Raw genomic sequence first — 23,342 nt, forward strand, 5'->3', positions numbered from 1 at the left:
CCCGGCTCTGGCCCCGCCTCCGGGTTCTGGCCCCACCTCCCCGCCGCGGCCCCGCGACTAGGCGCACGCCCAGCGGTCCCTCCCAGCGCTGGTCGGCTGGTCCGGAAGTGACGCGAGGCCCCGGCTGTAGGCTGGACGCCGCGTTCTCTCAGAGCCGCTCCCGGAGTCGCCTCCGAGCAGCATGGCTCTGCAACTTCTGCTCCTCCTCGTCTTGCAGGCCGTGAGCTGGGCTGAGTTGAGCCCCGCGGATCTGGAACTGCCTTCGGGTACGTCGCTCGCGGCGGGGCGGCGGCCGGGTGGGGATAGGACGAGGGAGGGAGTCGCCTGGGTCTGGAAGCACGGCCCCGCGGGGTCGCGTCCGCTTTGGCCGGGGACCTCGCGCGGGGTTCCCGGACGCCCCGGGACGTCTGCGTGGGCGGCCGCCGGGGAGCCCATTCCGGGCGTCGGCGGTCCGCGGACTTCGGTTCCCTTTCTCTCGCCTCTCCCATTGTTGCCGAAACAAAACAGCTTGGTCTTCCAGTTCTTTTTAATTCATTTTTAATTGAGTTTGGACAGTGTGGCCAGCCCCCGTGACTTAAATATTCTTAGAGTAAACCCCAAATCCTTACGAGAGAAGTTGTTCTTCCCCCATTATGAGAATCCGTAAGTGGCAGTGGTTGGTCATCTTCTGTCTAAGTCTGGCCGCCGTGCAGTGCTGCCTTCGGGAGCAGATTTGTCAGGCTGTGCATCTTAGCTTAGCTCCTCGGAGCGTGTTATTTCTGCCTGCTCACTGAGATTTCCCCGGAAATAAATGCAGGGAGTATGTTTTCCAAAGTTTGGTAGTCCTGGTGATTAGGCGCTCCAGTGAGATCAGTGACTCTCTTCTTCAAGAGTGTTAAACCTAAATCATAGGAAACCCCATCGTCTTGCGTGTCTGCTCAGTATCCACAGTAAGCAGTTGCCAGAGGCCCCGCCTTCTGCACCCTTGGCAAAATCTGGGTCCGAAACTCTCTATTATGCCTTTGTGAGCTCCAGTTAGGGGTGCTGCATTCATATCCACCTGTCCTTTGGCTTGCTTCTTAAAAGGCAGGCAAACAAATAGTCATTACTTGGGATGGACATTGTTCCAGATGTTGGGAATACAAAAATGGGAGTTCCTCAGTTTCTGTTTTCAAGGATCATGATTCTATTGCCAATACCTAATAAGCGCTAGGCACTGCTGTTACCTTATCACATCTCATTTTCACAACCATATAAAGTAGGTGCTCATCGGTATCTCCATTTATGGAATGAGAAATCGAGGCACAAGGACATCTGCCCAGTTTTTAGAGAAGTCACAGCTACTCAGTAGGAAGCCTGCATTTTGGTTCCAGAGTCCAAGTTCTTAACCACTCTGTAGACTGCCATTACCTAGAGCAAGTTAGTCATCTACAAGGGCAGTTACAGTACATTGTGATAAGAGCCTGGACCTTTGCACAGGCTACTGGAAAGCAAGATAGGGGGTACCTGGGTATGACCGGGGGAATCAGGAAGGACTTCACAGAGAAAGATGATAACCCCAGAGTTGGAGCTGGAGGTACAGATTTGTGTGTACAGAGGGAGAGGTGTGAAACAGCACATTGAATTAATGGAATACTAAGGGTTTCATTGTAGAATATATGTATGAGGCTATAAGGGGAAATAAGATAATGTAGAGAGCTACGAACCCAGTAAATGAAGTGCTTGTCATGTGTAACAGACAACAAAGGAGAGCAACATAGCATTGGCTAATTTAGGCAAATTGGGGGATTTATTAGCTTAGAGAATCCAAGCAGGAGTTAGAGTAGAGATGCCCCCTGGGCCTGAGAAAGCTGAACCAGTAACTCAAAAGTGCAAAGACTATTTCTTATTTCTGACTCTGGGTGCGGGCAGCTTTTCCTACTTGGCAGGAATCATGGATGTGGACAGCTTTTGGGCTTTGCATCTTGCAGCTTCTGCCGTCTTAACAAAATCCCAGGAGAAGGCTCTGATTTGCTCACTTGGGTCAGGCACCAGCTTGCAGGGGAAGGACCATGTTCCAGGAGTGGCAGTAGGGTAGTTTCCAGAAGAGAAATATTCCTGAAGGAAGTACAGGTGCTAGACCAGTAAAATAAATATGCTCACTATATGTTGCTCTAGTTGGTGGACGGTCATGGATTATTTGAAGAAGAAATGATTTTATGCAGGATCAGTTAGGCCATTTAGAAAGCCCGTTCATCTTACACAGTACTTTGGGGATAGACTCAAAGGAAGGAGGCCAGTTAGGACCCTGCTTAAGTTGGGATGAATCGATGGAAATAGCAGTTGAAATGCAGAAGAGAAGGCAGTTTGAAAAACCTTTAAAAGCAGGGGCGCCTGGGTGGCTCAGTGGATTAAAGCCTTTGCCTTCGGCTCAGGTCAAGATCTCAGGGTCCTGGGCTTGAGCCCCACATCAGTCTCTCTACTCAGCAGTGAGCCTGCTTCCTCCTCCTCTCTGCCTGCCTCTCTGCCTGCTTGTGATCTCTGTCTGTCAAATAAATAAATAAATAATCTTAAAAAAAAAAAAAGGCAGAGTCAGCAGGAGTTAGTGATTGGAAGTGAGAAGAGCAGATGGCCCGGTTTCCTGGTTTAGGTAGAGCATTAAACCATGTGCCATGCCCTTCTAAGTGCAGGCAGGGTCCTCCTAAGCCAGGTACCCCTACCTGTGCAAAAGTCCAGGATCTTATCACAGTTGTCCTTGTACCGTAATTGCCCTTGTAGATGACTAACTTGCTTTAGGTAATGTCAGTCTGCAGAGTGGTTAAGAACTTGGATTCTGGAGCCCACCTGCCAGGCTCCCTACTGACCTCTAGGTCAGGTCCTAGCACTGACCTCTCTACAAACTGGGTAGACATTCTTGTGCCTCCATTTCTCATCCATTAATGGAGATACCAGTTGTGAAGATGAGATGCGATAAGTTAACAGTGGTGCCTAGCACTTAGTAACTGTTAGCTACATAATCATGATCCTTGAAAGCAGAAACAGTACCTTCCATTTTTGTATTCCCAGCACCTGAAACAATGTTGGGCCCCTTGTGATTACACAGTGTGCACATACTTGAAGCCAGCTCTGGGAGTATTGTCTGTCTGCTCTCCTGGGAACATCTACTATGGCCTCTTGTACTCCCGGCATTTTGTAAACAGAAGTGCCAGTGGGACACCCCCCCTCCCCCCGCACCTTCTATTTTCAGTACATTTGTCCAGGCTTTTCAGTGTATTTCTCTAGTTTGTGTTGTGGTTCCTATGCTTTTAAAGTTAGTTTGAAAACCCACAAGGATAACCTATGCCTGGCTCTTTGCCAGCTTCCTTGTCTCGCTAGTGCCTGACATTTAAAAAAGGCATTCAGTGTGTTCACTCTCACTGTGCTGGGTTTCACATATGCTTGATAGTTCATCTTATATGAGGGAACCTGGTAGGAACAGGGAAGTAGGCAGGAGAACGTAGTCTCTGCAAAATCCCAAGTGGTTGGGAATGTATTGTGCTACAGTGATAGGCTTTTGTTAGTATTTCTTAGTGATTGGATAGGAAAAAATAAACTCATGTGTCTAATAATCAGGTATTTCGCTTTTCATCCAGTTTTACCTGGATGAAAAGTAGTATATATACTACTTTTATACTACTATTACAAAAGTAGTACAAATATTTTTAAAAGTAGTATATATATTTTTATAAAAATAGTATATATAAAAAAGTGTATAAAAGTAGTATATATATTTGTAAAAAGTAGTATATGTATTTTTAAGTGAAGCAGTGTCTGCCTTCAGCTGTTTGCTCTTCCACACTGGGTGTTAGTAGTATCCAAGAGCACACTGTACTTTTTCACATAGACGTGGGTCTCTTAAGTTGCTTTCTCCACTGATAAAGTGGAGAAAGTCTTTTTTCTGACTTTAAGGAAATGCGCTGGGTGTTCTTAAACTTTTCATTATTTTATATGAATTCTGTATTTAGAGATTCAAAATACTTAAGACAGTGCATTTTTATTTTATTTAACAAGTTATTAATCATAATTTTCCTCTTCATTTTATTCTTTTTTCCATTTTATTCTGATCCATAATTCATATGGACTTTAGAAGGTCCTCATTTTAGTTCTATATAGAGGAAAACCTAAGAAAGAGAAATATAACCCTTGTAAAGAGCACTCATAAAATTTGGCAGCATACAGCAGTAGTGCAGTTGTTATGTGAACTTGATGAATAATTAATGGTTCCATTGTAATTGGACAGAGAAACAGAATGAGAATTGAACCAGAATTAAATGAATTCCTGATAGGAGGGAATCAGTTTATTTGAAATTTTCTTACTGAGGGAATCTCTTTATTTTAGATTATCCAAAGGCATAGTAATCAGAATGTTGATACCCATTTCAGTCATGTCCATTCCAAAGAACTGATTTCCTTTAATGCATTGTTCAGATTTTTGCAGTGGTCATCATATAATTGTGATAGTATAATAAATCAAGCAAAACTACTTGAATTAGATGCTTGTGAAGTCATCCAAAAATAATAATTTCCAATTCCCATTAATATGTGGAGGTCATTTTCTAACTTATTAAACTATCGCAAAGATGATGCCTAAGTAACATTTTTTGTGTTGGTTAACAAAAACCAACAAAACTTTTTAGATTGCCAGGTTTTTAAATAGCTTCTCTAAGGCTTTGTTCTTTCATTGGTAAAGATATGTATAATGATACCACCTCCCTCGTAGAATGGTTTATGTTGGTTCGCTGAGACAGTGTGTAACAATGTGGATCATGTTGCTTGTCTTTAATTTTATTAATTTATTTGACAGAGAGAAAGATCACAAGTAGGCGGAGAGTCAGGCAGAGAGAGAGGAGGAAGCAGGCTCCCGCTGAGCAAAGAGCCGGATGCGGGGCTCAATCCCAGGACACTGAGATCATGACCTGAGCCAAGGCAGCGGCTTAATCCACTGAGCCACCCAGGCGCCCCATATTGCTTGTCTTGTAGTAAATGTTTACACATTAATGATTACCATTCAGTAATATCCACTGTTACTTATTTTAACAAATACATTTTAAAATATTAAATTGTTGCAGTTGTATAGAAGAGATTGTGTTGCCTTTAAAAAAAAAAAAAAGCTCCTCCAAATCAGCATGAGAAATTTTAAAATAGGTTCAGCAACTAAATTGTTCTACCTTTTCCCTGTTCTTCATAGACTAAAAAAGACTGTAGTTTTTCAGTTCCTATTTCTCAACCATTTCTCAACTTGCAGTTACTTAGTCCAAATGGGAATTAGTCTTGAGAAAGGACTTTTCTTGGGGACTAGGTGGGTCTGTTCCAATTAGTTTACTGGCGTGCCAAGCACACCCCCCCAACTAGATAAAATGAATTAATGGGAGCACTTATAAAAATCATACATTTTAGGTCAGAAAGTAGCTAAGCAGATGTTTATTGGATAAGCTGTAACTTGGTGGTGGTTTGAGTAAAAGATCTGGGGGGCTTTTAGTTAGTTACAAATTCCATATAAGGCACTATTTGATATGTCCATCTCTTTTTAAAAAAAGAGGAAGGAAAATACTTCATTCATGTCTCTTCTATTCTGGGCTCCACAACTTAGGAGAGAGAGTGAGTGATAAAATCCAAATAGATTCTGAAGACAGCAGACATATTAACAGTTTTGACCCAGCTAAGGAACTATTTTATGAAGAGTACTCATTTTATTATTTTATTATTTATGATAGTAATATTATTATTTGAATCTTTAGCTCTGAATCTCTTGTAAAGATGTAAGAAAATAATAGAAGTAGAAAGTAGACTTTTTGTATCATCTCACAAAATGTGATGGATGATTCAAAGCCCCAAAATATTGAAGTGTTTCAGTGAAAAAACTTTCATGAACATTTGAAACATTTGAAATATGTGCAAGAATTCTCAAAATGTCTTTATTCATCTTAAATCTAGAAGACACTGCATCTTGCTAAGAGAAAAATTTAGAAGGCATTAAGAAAAAGAGCCATTTTATCAATCCTGTAAAACCATTCAGGAGGTATGGATTGTGATCATAAATATATTTGGAAAAAGAAATTGCAGAAGTCTTGGTTTGGTATTTCCCCCTTTTCTTCCCTGGACTTCTCATGCCATTTCTCAGTTTGCAATGGAAGAAGAAGCCTTTATAAAAACAATGTCCCTGCCTGCATCTTTCACTAGGGGAAAGGTGGTAGAGCTTTTCTCGGAGTTGTTCATTCCCAAAAGGGTCTGGATGCTTTAATTTGGAGCATTTGTTTTTGAGCTGTAGTGTCAGATGGCTTAGAGTCCCCCAAAACAGTTCGATTTCTTTATTGTTAACATCTTTATGCCTCTCACCTTGTCCCTCCCATAGAGAAGTGGGTAAGTGGATTGTCAGATGGTGTCTCCAGACCTCAGAGCTCTGCTCTGCGGTAGATGTATCCAGTCTTTGTAGGCGATTTTATTAAAATTGAGGGAAGAGTTCTGTGGCTGTCCCTTTTCCAGTAGAGGCACAGGTGCCTTTGGTAGTTAATGGGATGGAGGACATGCAGCAGCGCATACTCTGGTCATCATGCATGCTGAGGGAATTTGGAGATGTCCGTGGTTCCTTGCTTCCCCAGCAGTTACAGCAGAGCTGTTCTTTCTGGCTGAGGTTTTCTGGTCTTTTGCGACATCGCCATTGCCCTGTCTTGTGGCACTGCTTCCTCATCTCACATACTGATCTTCATCAATCTTTTTGTCCTCTTCCTTGCTCTTTTTTTTTTTTTTTTTTCACATCCTGTCTCTCCGGGTTTATCAAGAGGAAACAGTTGGCTGTAACCAGAACTCTCCTTTTTCTCCGCCTGCATTGTAGAGTGTTACAAAAAACTGATTGTTCTTTACTGTGTTTGGTTTTGTTAAACCTCAGCTGTGTTCTAGAAACATTCTGAGAAGCAGATTTGAAAACAGTGAATTATTATTTTAGGTAGCATGCACCACCAAATAACGGAACTCATTGCTGAAGCACTGTGAGTTACAGAAAACTATCTGTATCATTTTCAAGAGATGGAGAAATCTGTAAGATTATTTTATTTGATGAGATACTCTAGTAGGATCTTTCCTTAAACTCCACAGCTAATCCTTTCTTGCTATTTCTACATATATTTTTATTGACATAAGGTAAATTTATTTTGAATAGAAGTTTGCTGTAAGCCTTAATTATTTTAATTTGAATACAAAACAAATTAAACTTTAGGTCACAAAATTGTAAAACAGTAGAAAATTTTTCTATCCTGTGAGTTTGTCAAATAATGACAAAGGCAGATGTGTAATAACCACATGGTTTCTCTTCTGGTAACATTAAAACCACAGGTTACATCCTTTGGTGTGTATATTCGAAGTTTCTCCTTTAATAGAATGGTAAAGTCTGTAAGTATCCACTGAGACCTCCTCCTCCCACGACCTGTTCTGATTACTTTGAAAGCTGTGATTTAAACCCAGTTCTAGTCTAACCAGGTCAAGTTTTAATTTAAACTAGGGGAAATATCATTTGATTCACATTAGAAACAAATCTAATGTGCAAGCCTACTTTGTGGTTTTAGAACCATGATTCAGTAATCTCCTCTTTTTTTTTTTTTTTTTTAAAGATTTTATTTATTTATTTGCCAGAGACAGAGAGAGAGAGAGCGAGCGAGCACAGGCAGACAAAGAGGCAGGCAGAGGCAGAGGGAGAAGCAGGCTCCCTGCGGAGCAAGGAGCCTGATGTGGGACTCGATCCCAGGATGCTGGGATCATGACCTGAGCCGAAGGCAGCTGCTTAACCAACTGAGCCACCCAGGCGTCCCCAGTAATCTCCTCTTAAATGTAAATGCACTTTACTTAATATTCTATATGCCTTTTCCTCAAATATAGGAATCTCAACCTGAATCTATATAGTAAAAACATAACTCCTGTGGGGAATGATTTTTTTTTTTCTTTTTTTTAAAGAGACTTAAATAAGACTGAAGAACTCCTCATTATTGGAAGCAAGGAAGGCAGAAAGTTTAGCAACACTGTTGCATTTGGTAACAGGAAGAGTAGGAAATTGCCTGGTGAGCTTAGCTACCTAGCCAGGGAGGTTGCCATTGTTGCTGAAGGTGCCATGTGGTTTCTTCTTGCCCTTTTTATTTTATTTTATTTTTTTTAAGATTGATTTATTAGCGCACACAAGCAGGAGGAATAGCAGGTAGAGAGAGGAGGAGACAGTCTCCCCACTAAGCAGGGATCCCGACTAAGGGCTCGATTCCTGGACCCTGGGATCATGACCTGAGCTAGAAAGAGGAACCAAGAGAAGGACTGTTTAACGAAAAGAAACCAGGACCAGGAGGTTTGACAATAATCACCCTCTAGAGAGGCAAAAGATGCTAAAGTTAAGAGATGACTTTTGAGAGAAGTTCACATTCATTGTGAGTTTTCTTAGCATTGGTTTCCTCTCTTATCTGGTAGAAAATAATGTTTATCTGTGACTGCTACTATTTTTTTTTTTAAATAAAGGTTTATTTATTTGAGAGAAAAACATGCATGCACAAGCAGATGTGAACAGGGGATGGGGCAGGGGGGCCATGGGTTTGATCCCAGGACTTTGGTATCATTACCTGAGCCAAAGGCAGACACTTGACTGACTGAGCCACAGGTGCCCCTGTGTGAATGTTATTTGATATTAATGTTGACTTGAAGCTAGAGAAATGGCGGGGGCGGGGGCTTGTATTCCTTCCTCACAGGTATAAACTCTTTGAGACTAGATCATTTCATGAATTTGAGGTGCAACCATACAAAACCATACCTAAAGAAACCTAGAAAAAGGAGGCCCCAATATACCTTGCTAAGTTAAGGCCATGGGAACTCTACCAAAACCAAAAGAGAAGAATTAGGGCTAAATCTTCCCAGACCAGTGCTTTTTGGCTCACCTGGAAAGAAATTGCTTAGAGAACCAAAGATGCTAGGTACCAACAGCTATTTCAGAAAGAATAAATAGAAAACTTGTAGGTGTCTGATCACTGGCTGCAGAAAGAGAGTATTATATGCGTGTAGTGTTTGAATCTGTGAGATGTCCTCCCAGCTTCATAATCTCAACCTTTTGGCACGAATCATCACATTTCATTTCTTTGGTAGGTGGTTATATAAGTTAGATAGTTGGGCAGTAACCAAAGCTATTCATTGTGGGCAAGCCATGAAATATATTGGCTTATCAAAAAAAAATGTTTTTAAGTTAGTTTTTCCTCCTAAATAATAAAAAAACATTCCTAAAGTTATGAACGTATGAAGCAGGGTTCCTCAGCGTTAGTGCTATTGGCACTTTGGACTGCCAAAATGTGGAGAGCTATCCTGGACATTTATGGAATACTTAGCAACCTTTGCTTCTCTTCTGAGATCCCAGCAGCACCCTACCACTACCAGCCAGTTGTGGGAACCAAGAATGTCTCCAGACAGTGCCACATGTCCCCTCTGAGGCACAAATCACCTCCTGTTGAAAACCACTGATACAAAGGAGAAAAATAACTAGAAAGGGGAGGAAAAAGGCAGTAGAATAATTGTTCCCAAGTCCCTATTTTTACCTAAGTAATTCTGGATCTGTGTTCTGCCTTAAAAAGATAATACAAGTATAAAATAATTATAAATTAAAAGAATGTACCAGTTTGGGTTTGAAAATTGAAATTTTTGTTTTGGGAAAAAATATAGTAGGTGTTTCCTTCAACAGTAAGCAAATACCTTAGGTATATGAAATTAACACCTCATGTGTCAAATTAGGAAATCTGAAGTGACAAGTTGTATAACCAGGAAAACCCACATTCTTTAATGTCCAATCCAGGGAATATTTTTCTTATTAGAGTTCCAGTTTATATAACCCCCAAGTAATCATGATTATAGCTGGGGAACTTTGACTTTTATTTTTTACTTACATTTTTAAAAAAATATTCATTTATTTGAGAGGGAGAGAGAGAATCTCAAGCAGACTCCCCACTGAGCACAGAAGTCCAATGCTGGGCTCTATTCCAGGACCCTAAGATCATGACCTAAGCTGAAATCAAGAGCTGGAAGCCTAACCAGCTAAGCCACCCAGGCGTCCTGTGCTGGGGAACTTTAAAAAAATAAATAAATAAACTTTTGCCTCTCTCAGAGTTTTTGAGGCTGATGATATGTTTGGAAGCCATATTACCTGACTGTGTTGCCATTCATTCATTTATCTTAACTGTAATTGTAAATTATGTGTAATGGTTTTCAGGTAGGATTGAATCATCTTAAAATTGAGGTCAGATTGCCAACTCTTTATCTTCGTGTTCATTGATAAAGAAGGGAAGGAAGGGAGGGCAGGAGAGAGAAAAAGAGAAAAGGAGAAAGGGAGATGTATGTGTGTGATTGTTTTCCAAGAGATGGTGGACAACAACCTTTTACCCTGAGCAGGGGAATAAATGGCTAGTTTTAATAACTAGTTACAAGATGTTAAAGTGACTTCAGCCTATTCGCTCATGTGACTCACATCTCAGTAGACATTTTCTGAAATGCTTTAAAAGAGCAAAGGTAAGAATATTGACTATGTTTTGTAAAAAGCCCTGCACACCCCAGAAAGTAAAATGTTAATGAAACTGACAAGGTGGATGGCTCCTGGAGGCAAGTTAGGTTTCTATTCCTGTATTACAGAAAAGGTGCTAAGGTGTGTGATGATACCAGGCAAAGGGCTATGAGCTTATAGGGTATTTTAGAATGAAATTGACCATCCCTGGGGTAGCCAGTTCTCCTCTAGCCTTGTAAGGCAATCTCTGGTATCAAATATAGGAAATTCTGCTTATTAAATGAATTGAGGATTATTATTACAATGGGCAGTGTATTTATTTATAAAAATTCCTAAAACATAATAAGAGATTTATTGCCTCTACTATATTTGTATTTCCCTCATACTGCAGTATTGTCTCAGGAATTTAAAATGAATAAGAATGCTATGCATTTTCCAATAAAATTAACTTTTATAAATCTCAATTTAAATAATTATATTATTTGTCCTTTGAATTTTACTTCAAAATACATATTTGGCTAACATAGCTCTTTATAGGGTTTTCTAATGTTAATGATGGTTTCTTACAATTGTCCGTTTTACTTTTTGAATCTCTTACAGTGCCAGTACCAACCAATATTAACATTAAGGCCTATAACTTTAATACTGTCCTATATTGGGACTACCCAACCATGCCACAGACCCCTGTTTTTACTGTACAGGTAAAAACCTATGGGTAAGTTCTACTCTTTAATCTTTTTTATTCTGTTTTTGTCTAGGTCTCTTTACTTTCCATAACTCTGTGTAGTTATGTTTCCTTTCCCATCATCTTTCCTTTCCCATGTGGCAGGACTTCTTAAACTGTAGATTTCCAGAAGTGCTGAGGAGGCAAATTAATTATTTTCAGAGCACTTCCTGCCTCTTAGTTCTTCTTCCTGTCATAATTGAAGTAGGGGAGTCTCACTAACTTTTAAGACTTAAAGGTCTGTTTATTTGAGAGAGAGTGCTCGTGTGTATCTGAGCGGGTGGGGGGGAGGGTGGTAACCAAGGGAGGGAAAGAGAAAGAGAATTCTCCAGCAGACAGGGAGAGGCTGGGGCTCAATCCCACGACCCTGAGATCATGACCTACATCCAGATCAAGAGTCAGATACTGAATTGACTGAGCCACCCAGGTGGCCCAGGAATTAGAGATTTTTTTTTTTAAAGGCATGACAAATAAACCTTACAATTCTGTATTAAAAGTAATGATGCCAGGCGCCTGGATGGTTCAGTGGGTTGGGTATCTGACTCTTAATTTTGGCTCAGGTCATGGTCTCAGGGTCCTGGGATCCAGCCACACGTTGGGCTCTGCAGTCAGCATGGAGTTTGCTTGTCCTTTTTCCACTGTTCCTACCCCCACTCTCTCTCTCTCAAAACAAAATGTTTAAAAAAATAAAATGATGTCCTCTTACTTTCCATAGTGAATGTATTGTTGAGTAGAAAGATAAAATCTTCAAAATATTTCTGACAAGTGTCAGGAGTCTGTGCAATGTCTTAGATTCTGCAGTCAAGTAATGATTATTTATGTTAATAGAATCTAGAGTTATTTAAAGATAAGATTTTTAAAAATTGTATGGGGAATGTACTTTGTTCAAGTGTTGTATTTTGAATTGAGCTTCTTTATTGTAAAGGAATTTCTAGTACTTCTAACCAGAGTAAGGACTTCCTACTTTGTCTGGCTTCTTCAGCCTATTGTTCAGCTCCTTCTACCAGTCCCATGCTGTAAATGAAAAAAATGAAGCAGAAACAGAGATGATTCGAGTTTATAAATTAACAGTAAAAGTTATTATTGTGCTTCTTTATTCCTCTTCATTTTAGGAATGCAGTGTGGATTGATGCCTGCAATACCTCTCAGAACTTTTGTAATATCTTTTCCGTAATTAATGATCCATCACTTTCTCTCTGGGCCAGAATTAAAGCTAGGCTTGGACAAAAAGAATCGGCCTATGTAGAGTCAAAAGAATTTATTCTGTGTAAACAAGGTGAGTAGAACTTTTAAATTTGAAATTTTAAGTTTGAAAATACTTACACATATCTTCTGTATATGTTTGCTTTCATTAGCACTTGCTAAAAATTATCACAATGCCCAAGAAACTTTTGGAGGACTTTAGGGACTCTGTGTCTTATTCTTTCGCTGGGCCTCACAAAGTAGGGCTATGAGGTGCCCATCAATTTTGCCCCTTCTAAACCATTACAGTTCCACTCCCTACAAGCACGGATTGGTGCTGCCTAGGTGGACTCTGTGCTGGTCTTCCCCTTGCGCACCACCACCCCCCGCCGCCCGCCCCAGCTCCATCACTCGCTGCTGAGCTATGCGCACTGAGGACAGCTTTCCCTCTTCGACCCTCTCCCTGCTCCCCAAGGCCTCAGCTTAATACATTAACAAATTTTAGATTTCTATAATCTCCTCAACCCCAGTGATTTTTTAGCCCTTTCTTCTGCCAGCAGTGCATTCCTACAGTATACCTGACCTTAGTTATCACCTCAGGCTCCAAAATCATCATGGCCAGTTCTTCTGTGACTGAAATCCTGCCTTGTAGTTCTCACAGCCTCACGCCCGGGTGAAGAAGCAGTTGGTCCCTTGACTCCTCCCTCGTGTTCTAGGCCTTGTGCCTTGCCATCCACCTCCACTTCCTTCCTTGTTCAGCCTCCACATGCGGTTTCTTTCACCACAGCCTGGCTTCTCCTGCTCTTCAGATAGTTGCCTACTCCACGCCCTTACTCTACTTGCCCTTGAAATAGTTTTATGCCCAAGTCCATGCCTTTGTCATCTGTTAACTGCACCACCTGTATGTCAGATTTTCCCCATACAGATTTATCAAGGGCATACTGTGTGCTTGGAAGTACACCAAGCCCTGAGGGTAAATTAGCAAATAAAAATAGGCCTGCCTGGCATGTAGTGGGCAGTAAAAACATGAAGAATAAGCAAACAGTTCACCAACAAAGTCTCAAGCATGAGTGACACATAATAAATATTTGTTGAATGAATGAATATCTAGTTTTGATTTTCACCATAAAAATTGAGTGTATTATGGAATTGGGAGGGAGACAAACCATAAGTGACTCTTAATGTCACAAAACAAACTGAGGATTGCTGGGGAGAGGGGGGTTGGGAGAAGGGGGTGGGATTATGGACATTGGGGAGGGTATGTGCTTTGGTGAGTGCTGTGAAGTGTGTAAACCTGGCAATTCACAGACCTGTACCCCTGGGGATAAAAATCTATGTTTATAAAAAATAAAAAATTAAATAAAAAAAAATTGAGTGTATTTAGCAAACTTTCATTAAGAGCCTTCATGCCAGCCATCCGTAAGCATTGGTGATACAGAGAGTTTCAGTGAGTGTTCAAAGGTGACTGAAATGCCTTTTCTGAAACATTTTTTAGAGAATAGGTTTTCTTTGTAATAAGCAGACCCACAGAAAAAGGAAAAAACTTAATAGAGCTTCTGTTACATGAAGGTTTTTTAACAGGATTTGTGACCTGTTGACTTTTAGCACTAGAAGTGCATTTAAGCTGTTAAAGGAGAGCTTCTATTAGATAAAAATACATCCTGCTTGAGATTAATTTAGTATTTCTTTATTAAGGACATTTAGAATATCTTCTAGATATTTGTGGAGTGGTTTAAACATAGATCTGCCTTAGAACAACTGAAAGAGTATGTTAACGGATTGAATTGGGCAGTTTTGTGTAATGCACATAAAGTTCCAGGGCAGTGCTGATTCTCCTTTTTTTTGTGTCCCTCCCACCCTGCCACAGGGAACATTGGACCACCTGCAGTGGGTATTAGAAAGAAGGAAAACCAAATCATCATTGACATATTTCACCCTTTAGTTAATACAAGTGAAAAAAAGCCAGTACCCATATATGATGAAAATTATTGTCACATATTTACGTATACTGTGTATTTAAAAATAAATGGAAGTAAGGTAGGTATTTCTATTTCCTTTATTCTGTTCTGTTTTTCTGTTGCTAGCTTAAGTTGTTTCTATCTATAGTGTAATTAAAGTGAAATGCTTATGAACACTCAGGCAAGACTTACATGTCTTCAGTGTTGGTAAGAAAAAACCACATAAATAAATGTTGTTGAGGGGAGTTGCTGTTGGAGTTAATTACTAATGCTGGGCAAGTGAATACATTTAAGTTTTGCCTTGGCCTCATTTAACAGCATGGCCCTATTTTAGGATTTTAAACCTGTTTATTCCTATTTCTCCACTGGTAAGACAAAGATGATTTTAATATTATCTTCCTCATGGGTAGTGGTATAAAATAATAGGAAGCTATAATTGGAATCCTTGTTTTTGAAAGAGAAAGTTAGTGGTTCTGCCGTGGGGATATACTTGCCTTCTGGCGCTGATGTACAGACCACACTTGGATGGGAATGACTCTAATCCATCCCTTCTCCGCAGCGCTGCCATTGCTTTATTAAATAGTATTTGTCAGGCACGTGCACCGTGTGTCCCTGGGACCAGCAGACTGCAGTGAGCAGTACAGACCCTGCTCCAGTGCTTCGTGCATTGGAGAAAAACAGAGCAGAGAGAGGGGATGGGCAGTGGGGTTGGGGCAGTAGTGATCTTCAGTAGTATGGTCAGAGCAAGGAAGGTGTTACTGAAGCCAGGTCTGGAGGGTTCTAGGAGGTGAGCTTCATGGATCTAGATGGGGAGATTGTTTTAGGCAGAGAATCTGGCAGAAGCATGCTAGGCAGAGTGCAGGCCCAGATGAGGTCAGAGGTCACCAGGGCCACATCTCTTGGGGGCACTGGAGAGATTTGACGTTATGCTGATGAAGGTGTTAGGTCTCTGGAAGGATTTTAGCAGGAAGAGCGACATCTGACTTAGATTTTAAAACATCACTCTGGATGCTTAGCAGAGTCATCCTTCTCAGGTACACATCTACCCTTCCTTCACTCCTTAAAATCTTTTCACAAATCCCTAAGAGCTACAAAATCATACCTAAATTCCCTTCCGTGGCATGGCCTACCAGGCCGTCGTGATTTAGCCGCTTGTGTCCTTTCAGCTTCCTCTCCCCATTTTTTCCAACCTAAGTTTTATTTGTGCTGTGGTGAAGTGCTTTTGGTTCTTTGTTCCCTGCAGGTACCATTGCTGTCTCACAGAATGTCCTCTCCACCTTCTCAACTTGGGCAAATTTCTGCTCATTCTTCTATCGAGCGGGCATTTCATCTCCCCCTTTGAATTCTCTTCTGACACCATAGACTCTTTGCACCCCTGTGGTTTGATCATTCCTAGTTCCGTATAATAGCCCCCTTGCAGGACTCCTGGCTCACATTTCTTTCTGCTCTGGGGGACGTTGTTTGAGGTCCAGCCCCACTGTCCTACCTTCACGTGTTCAGGCACTCCCTGGCACAGAGGATGCACATCCTTTGGCTGGTTGGATGAATGACAAACTGTCAGAGACTGCCTTTGTCCCTTCAGTGTACTACTACTAGGAGATACCATGATCTTGGCAAAATCCCTTTCATATTCTTCTACGGGTACTTTTATCTCTCATCAGCTAAGTTTCTAGCACTATTAGAACAAGACTAATGACTGCTGGTTGCTTTAACAGCTAACAATGAACATTACTGCTATTTGAGTTTTTAAATCTGTAATCCCTACAAAGCACATCTTAATGGATATGTAGCATAATGCTGTGTTAAAATAACAAATTGACTTCTTATTGGATATCAACTGTTTGCAGACATGTTCAACTTTGACCAATAGGTTTCCTTCAAGTGTTTGATCAGGATAAAAATGGTGCTTTTTTGGGTCTGGTTTTGTTTTTGCAGAATAAAAGAAGCCATACATTTTCATTGTTGCTGTTTTCCCCATACAGATTCAGTATAAGTTGTCAGAAGAGAATGAGGATGATTGCAATGAGACTCAGTGCCACCTTGTTATCCCAGTGTCCTCTCTGAGTTCGCACTACTGTATTTCAGCAGAAGGGTTCTCAGAAGATTGGTCTGTTAAAACTGAGATGTCTGATGAACTTTGTATTACCACTTCTGATGATAACCACAGAAAAGGCAAGTTTCTGCCGTTTTTTTCCTAAATATAAGGAAGGATAACAGAACTAGAGTAATTGAAAAGAGGCAGTTTCAGTAAATCTCTGTTCTTTAAAAAAATAGTCAGTGGTTGCATTTCTCAAAGAATTCCAAAAGCAAAAATAAACTCATTTCTCAGGCATTAAGAGATCTAAAACAACCAATTTGGAAAGCTGTGTGATGACCCAGAGAAGAAAGAAACATAATATCTAAAATTCCATGCATAGATGTCTGCATTTCAGGATTACACATAGTGATAAAAAGCAACTTATTTCAGTATAGCATGATGTTATGTATCCATTAGAATGTTCTCTGTTGGGGTGGTGAGTTTAAAAACTGAATAGCAGAAATATTCATTGGCATGTGTGATGTGAACTGGACAAACACTGGAAATTAGTATCTGAAAATAAATGTTGATAGGTTATGGGTCATTTTTATAACATTTAAAAATACTTTTATTTCATTATCTTTTCTTTGTGTGTGTGTTGGGGGGGGTGTGTACATATGATGGAACTTTAGAATTGGTATTTTCAAGTGGCAGGTAGGTACCTTAACAAAAATTTGACCTATTCTTGGCACTTAACAAAATTTAAAGGTCATTATAAATAATTTATAAAATATAAAACTCTAGAAAAAAACAAAATTGGGGCACCTGAGTGGTTTAGTGGGTTAAAGTCTCTGCCTTCAGCTCGGGTCATGATCCCAGGGTCCTAGGATTGAGCCCCACATTGGACTCTGCTCAGCAGAGAGCCTGCTTTCTCCTCTCTTTTTTGCCTGCCTCTGTCTACTTGTAATCTCTATCTGTCAAATAAATAAAATCTTTAAAAAAAAAAAAAGAAAAGAAACCAAAATTATCTGTAGACTTGCCATCCAAATATTTTGTTATAATTTGGTGGTTTTTTTTTCTCATTCTGTTCTCTTTTTCTACATAGCCATGATCGTATTATATAGTATATAAAATTTTATGTAATGCTTTAAGTACATATTTTAAGATATTTTTCCATTTTAATTCATATACTTTATTAATATTGTTTTTTAATCTCTGCACGCTATTTCATTGTGTAGAATTTGTATTCTATTTAATGTTCCCCAATTTGGGACTTGTAGATTATTTATGATTTTCTCTGTGATAGCATGCTTTGATAACTCTCTGTATAGGTGTATTTTCCAATTAGGCTGTTTTTATAATATATTTTATTTTTGTTTATTTTGAAAATTTATTTATTTATTTTAGAGAGAGACGAGAGCATGAATGGGAGGGGCAGCAGAGAGGGAGAGAGAATCTTAAGCAGACTCCACGCTGAGCATGGAGCCTGAAGCAGGGCTTTATCTCCTAACCCTGAGATCATGACCTGAGCTAAAACCAAGAGTTGGATCCTTAACCAACTGGACCCCCCAGATGCCTCCCAAAATTTTATGATACAGACATCTTCTTTTTTTTTGTTATGTTTGTTTGTTTGTTTTAAAGATTTTATTTATTTGCCAGAGAGAGAGTGTGTGTAAGCAAGGGGAGAAGCAGGCTCCCTGCTGAGCAGGGACTGGGACTCAGTCCCAGGACACTGGAATCATGACCAGAGCCGAAGGCAGATGCTTTGTTGACTGAGCCACCCAGGTGTCCCTACAAATATCTTCTGGAAGAATGGGAATCTAGGCTGAAGAATTAGACCAAATGCCTAAAACTTAATAACTTTTAGGCTATTATCATGAGGGTTTCAAATAGTTTGTGACTTAAAATAATGCAGTGCATTTTATGCCAACTTGCTATTGGGTTATTTTGAAAAAATAAAATCCTAGTTAATACGTAAAATTTGAAATAATGCAGATGCCCAGATTTTTTTTTTCTTCAATGTCTGAATTACAAACTGAGCTGGTTCTGTGGCCACATGGTGGTGGCCCTGACGCTCAGGAGCAGGCCCTGCTTCTCATCACAGTGATTATGTCTTTACTGTCGTAGTAACTTCATATTTTTCTGCATCCTGTAATAGCTGTTATACTCACGCTCATTTAGTCATCATTTCCAGAGCGACTATTTCAAAAAAGTAACTTTGGAATAGAAATGAAAGGTAATGAAATGCCAGTAAGGAGGCTAAACACCACCATGATCATTTGGAAGAGAGGACTGTGAAAATAGAATACTGAAGATTGTGCTTTGAAAATAAAAAGCAAAATTAGAGCTATAGTGATTAATCACACTGTAGTGATTATAGATGTATGTGCTCTGAAACAGATCTTTCCTATTCTAAATTATAATCTCTGGTTTGCGTTTAAAGGCACACACGTAATTCCTGCAGCTTTCCTGTCCGTGTGTGTTGTGTATATGTCTGGTTACCTTTACAAGTATTTGCAGTCTTGAAATAAATATAAAATGAAACAAAATTCTGAGGAGTGGGATTAAATGATTTTAAGAGTTATAAACATTGTCAATTTATTTCTGAAAGAATGGATTTTTATTAAAATTTCTTCTGCTTTTTAATGGAGAGAAAAATGTAACTAGGGAAACACCCTATGTTGGAGGCTTTAAGGAAGTTGTTATGAAAGTCTGTGTTAGCTACTTCGTGTCGTGTAGGTGCAGAAGGTAGGAAATTGCAGAGCTGGGAAGAGCCTTTTTAGTTTTCTAGGACAGGTGCACTGAAGCTTTTTTCATCTTTCCTAACTTCTGTGGCAAGGGTTCTCTGCGATTCTGACCGTATTAATTACCCAGTGGGCAAATCTATTAAAGAACAGCAGTAAGACTTTATAACTATTTCATGGATATAACAGTATTCTGTCTTAATTCTAACTTGCTGTTTTTTCCCTTCTTTTAGATTATGTTTGGGTTCCAATTGTTGCCACTCTGCTTTTTTCAGGACTTATTCTGGTATTTGTATGTTGTTACACTAAGAAGATGAATCCATGTAAGAAGGAAAGCATCATGTTACCCAAGTCCTTGGTAACATATTTTAATATTTTTCTTTAATTATATATACTAAAGCATTTATTTGGACTCTTTTGATAATTTTCTTATTTTTTTTAAAGTAGAATGACGTTCAGCAGCATGTCACCTGTCATAGATTGGTTGATCTACCACACATCCAAACCCACATATTTTTTACTACACATCATGTACTTTTTATGCATAGAACAAGAGCATAATTGGATAAGTCTGTTAAGGAGTTTAAAGTTTAGTGGGAGAAGAAGATCAGTATTCAGTGGGTGTACGGTGTTCAAACACAGAGGTTTTCATCTGTGCCAGTGAGGACTTTGTCCACCGTTGGAGGGTGGGATTTCATTGTGGCCCTTCCAGAGACAGTGATACAGGAGCTTCTTGAGGGACAGACATTTATCGAGGTATTAAGGGACAGTCTGTGCTAAACCCCAGCATCAAGAAAGTGTGGCTTTTGAAAATCCTAAAATACAGAAGCACCATTATGGTTGGAGTGTAGAAGGAAAGGTGGCCACAAGTGAGACCAGAAGTTTGATGTTTTTTAAAAAGATTTTTTTATGTATTTGAGAGGGAGATAGCATGAGCAGGGGGTGGGGGAGAGAAATCCTCAAGCAGATTCTCCACTGAATGTGGAACCTGATGCTGGGCTTAGTCCCAAGACCCCAAAATCATGACCTGATCAAAATTAAGAGTTGGATGCTTAACTGACAGTCACCCAGGCACCCCAGAAGCTTGACCTTTTAATGTCTAACATCTAAAAGCCTTTGTATGATGAAAAGAACATCTCCAGCTAACAGAATGGTAATTATTTGAATCAAATAGGACAGGAATAATATCTATAATGTGTAAAGGACACATTTCAATTTGTTTTGAAAACACTACCTTAATGTAAAGTGAATAAGAACTATTGGTGGTAGGTAACTCATGTATGAATTGTAGTATTTGTCCTTACTAATTAAGGATAAGTAAGTAGATAAGCACAAACCAACCTTGCAGTATGCAGTTTTATACCCACTGGAGAAGGAAAAATGAACCTGAATATCCAGTAGTACCAGTAGTAGTCAAATTGGTGTATACTAGTAAAAGTAATTCAGCTCTGGTGGGAAGGTAAACATGTAATGGGTATAATGTGTAGTAGTGCCATAAATAGTGCAACAGCCTTTGACTTAGTAATCCTACTTTTAAGAATTTATTCTTTAAGGGACGCCTGGGTGGCTCAGTTGGTTGGACGACTGCCTTCGGCTCAGGTCATGATCCCGGAGTCCTGGGATCGAGTCCCGCATCGGGCTCCCAGCTCCACGGGGAGTCTGCTTCTCTCTCTGACCTTCTCCTCGCTCATGTTCTCTCTCACTGTCTCTCTCTCAAATAAATAAATAAAATCTTTAAAAAAAAAAAAAAAAGAATTTATTCTTTAAAAAAAAATTCCTAAATGAAAAGATATGTAAAGATACTCACTTCAGCATGTTCTAGAATTAGTAAAAATTAGAAACACTTCAATATGCACTGTTAGAGAAATTACTTTAATCATCAGTATAAAATTGTATGAGGCAGTGAAAATTCTAATAAAAATTATAATTATGAAGGCAAATGGTGAAATATTATGTAAGTAGGTGTACTCCCATTACACATGTGACATGCATACATGTGGAGGTGATGGAGAAAATTATTTAAATTTTAATTGATTTAATTATTTAATTTTAATTGAATGGAGAAAAAGCAACACCTATGGTTAGATGGTGGATGGCTTTTTAAAAATTCTAAAAAAACCTTGCTCTTAATATAGTATATTTTCATTTAAAAGCAAGAAAAGACAACCACCAGATGCTATTACATTGTTACCGTAAATCTGCCATTTAGTGGTATATTTCATTGCCCATTAATTACCTTTAGACAGTATCTTTTTAAGGATATGCATTTAAGTTTAATAATTTATTATTTTTAATCTTTGGTTTCTCTTCCCTTAGCTGTCTGTGGTAAAAAATGCCTCTTCAGAGGCAAGGTCTGAACCAAAATGTGTATCACCCATCACCTACCAGCCAATTGTCCCAGAAAATGAGAAGATGGTCTGGGAAGACCAGTTGTCTCCAGCCACAATTATAAGTATGCCCACTGAAGACAGCCTAGGAAAAACAGAACACCGAGAAGACGTTTCCAGTGAAATCGAAGTGGTCACCGCTGAAGAAAATAATCCTGACACAGCTTCTGGTAGCCCTCTGACCCCAGGAATGGGAGAGAGTTCTGTCCATACAAGTAGTAACCAGTCTGAACCCTGTGTCATCACCTTAAACTCCTATCACTCCAGAAATGGTTCCGATAGTGGCGTTGTGGAATCTGACAGCTTCTTATCTGACTCAGAATTTCCTCCAAATAATAAAACTGAAATAAAGACTGAAGGACAGGAGTCCGTAGTGCTGAGAAACACTACCACCTCCTTTGGTTACGATAAGCCGCATGTGTTAGTGGATCTGCTTGTGGATGAAGGTGGTAAGGAGTCCTTGATTGGTTATAGACCGACAGCAGATTCCAAAGAGTTTTCCTAATCAACGAAGATGTGCCTACTTTGAAGAATCGGCTTTTCCCATGTAGGTTTTCCTCTTTATTTCCTGAAAGGATCACCTTTCAGAAATTATATCTTTGTCAATATTAACCAAAGAAGAGTATCTGGGTTTACATAAAGTATCTGGGTTTACATAAAGTGGCACTGTTATAATTGGTCTGAAAACTGCAGAGGCTTTGGGAAAAAAAAAAAAAAAAAAACACATTGTCACAGTTGGAATTTTCCATCTAGGTGGGCTGTTAGTGAAAACTTGTAAGAACCCTCCTTCCTATGATAGTAGGTGAGATAGCCTAGGGTCCTTTCCAATCACTTCCAAGACCTAGAATAGATTTTTTTTCTTCTCTGTACCTCAGCATATTTGTTTTTGGAAGTCTATGTATATAGTGTGTGTGTATATATATATATATATACATATATATATGTTTTTTTAATAGAGCATGAGAGCAGGAGTAAGGGGTGATGAGAGGTCGAGGGAGAGCAAGAGAATCTTAGGCAAGGTCCACACCCAGCACAGAATCTGATGTGGGGCTTGATCCCATGACCCTGAAGCCATAACCTGAGCTGAAATCAAGAGTCAGATGCTTAATGGACTGAGCCATCCAGGCGCCCCTATGTATATAGTATTTTTTTTATACGTAGTATTTTTTTTTTTAATACATAGTATTTTTAAATGCTCACTTTCAGAAGAAATCCTGAAAACTTCCCCATATTGAATGTAATTTCTAATTCAAATCAATAGACTTAATAAAGAATATGTAAATAGAAACATATATGTCTTTTTATGGAACATTGCATTTGGAGACTTATAAATAAAGTATTTTTAAAATTCATTTTGTACTTATTTATTCAAGCACTCAGGCAGTAACCTAGTATTTTTTAATCATTTGCTCGCTTCCATGCATTAAGACTATAGAATTATTTTCTAATTATTCATATCTAATCTTTAAAACAGTCCTAAAAATAATGTATAAAAGTGGTCCTTTTATGTCTGTATTTTAGTACTTATCCCTGTATTAAACACTGTTCCAGGCTGTTTGGGAAGGGGGAAAAAGCAGATTTTTTGGAGAGCATGGGGATTGAGGGGTCCTCTAGCATAAAGACAGTGGTCAAAGCCATTGGAGTAGATGGGAGCCCTGAGAAGCATGTGTGAAGAGAGAGTCCCCAAGAGAGGCAATTTGGTAACAAATTAACAAGAGAGTTAATTTGTATATTACACAAGGAATTCTTGGGAATTACAAAGAGGACAGTAATTTCAAGATTCAAATGAATTAACTGACCAAAAAAAAATTTTTTTAAACATAATT

At 39.3% G+C, this 23,342-nt stretch overlaps 1 protein-coding gene across 1 annotated transcript; it reads left to right on the plus strand.

Annotated features, from left to right (window-relative positions):
- Positions 1–47: 47 nt before the first annotated feature.
- On the plus strand, positions 48–22,868 carry IFNGR1 (interferon gamma receptor 1). The gene is made up of 7 exons (XM_082731083.1): positions 48–266; positions 11,105–11,219; positions 12,341–12,504; positions 14,278–14,447; positions 16,351–16,540; positions 19,363–19,487; positions 21,446–22,868. The coding sequence occupies exons 1-7, from the start codon at positions 182–184 to the stop codon at positions 22,019–22,021; spliced, it is 1,425 nt and encodes a 474-aa protein (XP_082587209.1). The 5' UTR covers positions 48–181; the 3' UTR covers positions 22,022–22,868.
- The last annotated feature ends 474 nt before the right edge of the window (positions 22,869–23,342 follow it).

The sequence above is a fragment of the Mustela nivalis genome (assembly GCF_964662115.1).
Source record: "Mustela nivalis genome assembly, chromosome: 5".
In the NCBI taxonomy this organism is placed as follows: Eukaryota; Metazoa; Chordata; class Mammalia; order Carnivora; family Mustelidae; genus Mustela; species Mustela nivalis.

What these genes read in the sequence shown, in the direction of transcription:
- IFNGR1 (XM_082731083.1), top strand. Translation starts at nt 182, where the DNA reads ATGGCTCTGCAACTTCTGCTCCTCCTCGTCTTGCAGGCCGTGAGCTGG. An exon ending in GTACAGGTAAAAACCTATGG is followed by an intron (nt 11,220 to 12,340) that starts GTAAGTTCTACT and finishes TCTTCATTTTAG; the next exon opens with GAATGCAGTGTGGATTGATG. An exon ending in ATTTATTCTGTGTAAACAAG is followed by an intron (nt 12,505 to 14,277) that starts GTGAGTAGAACT and finishes ACCCTGCCACAG; the next exon opens with GGAACATTGGACCACCTGCA.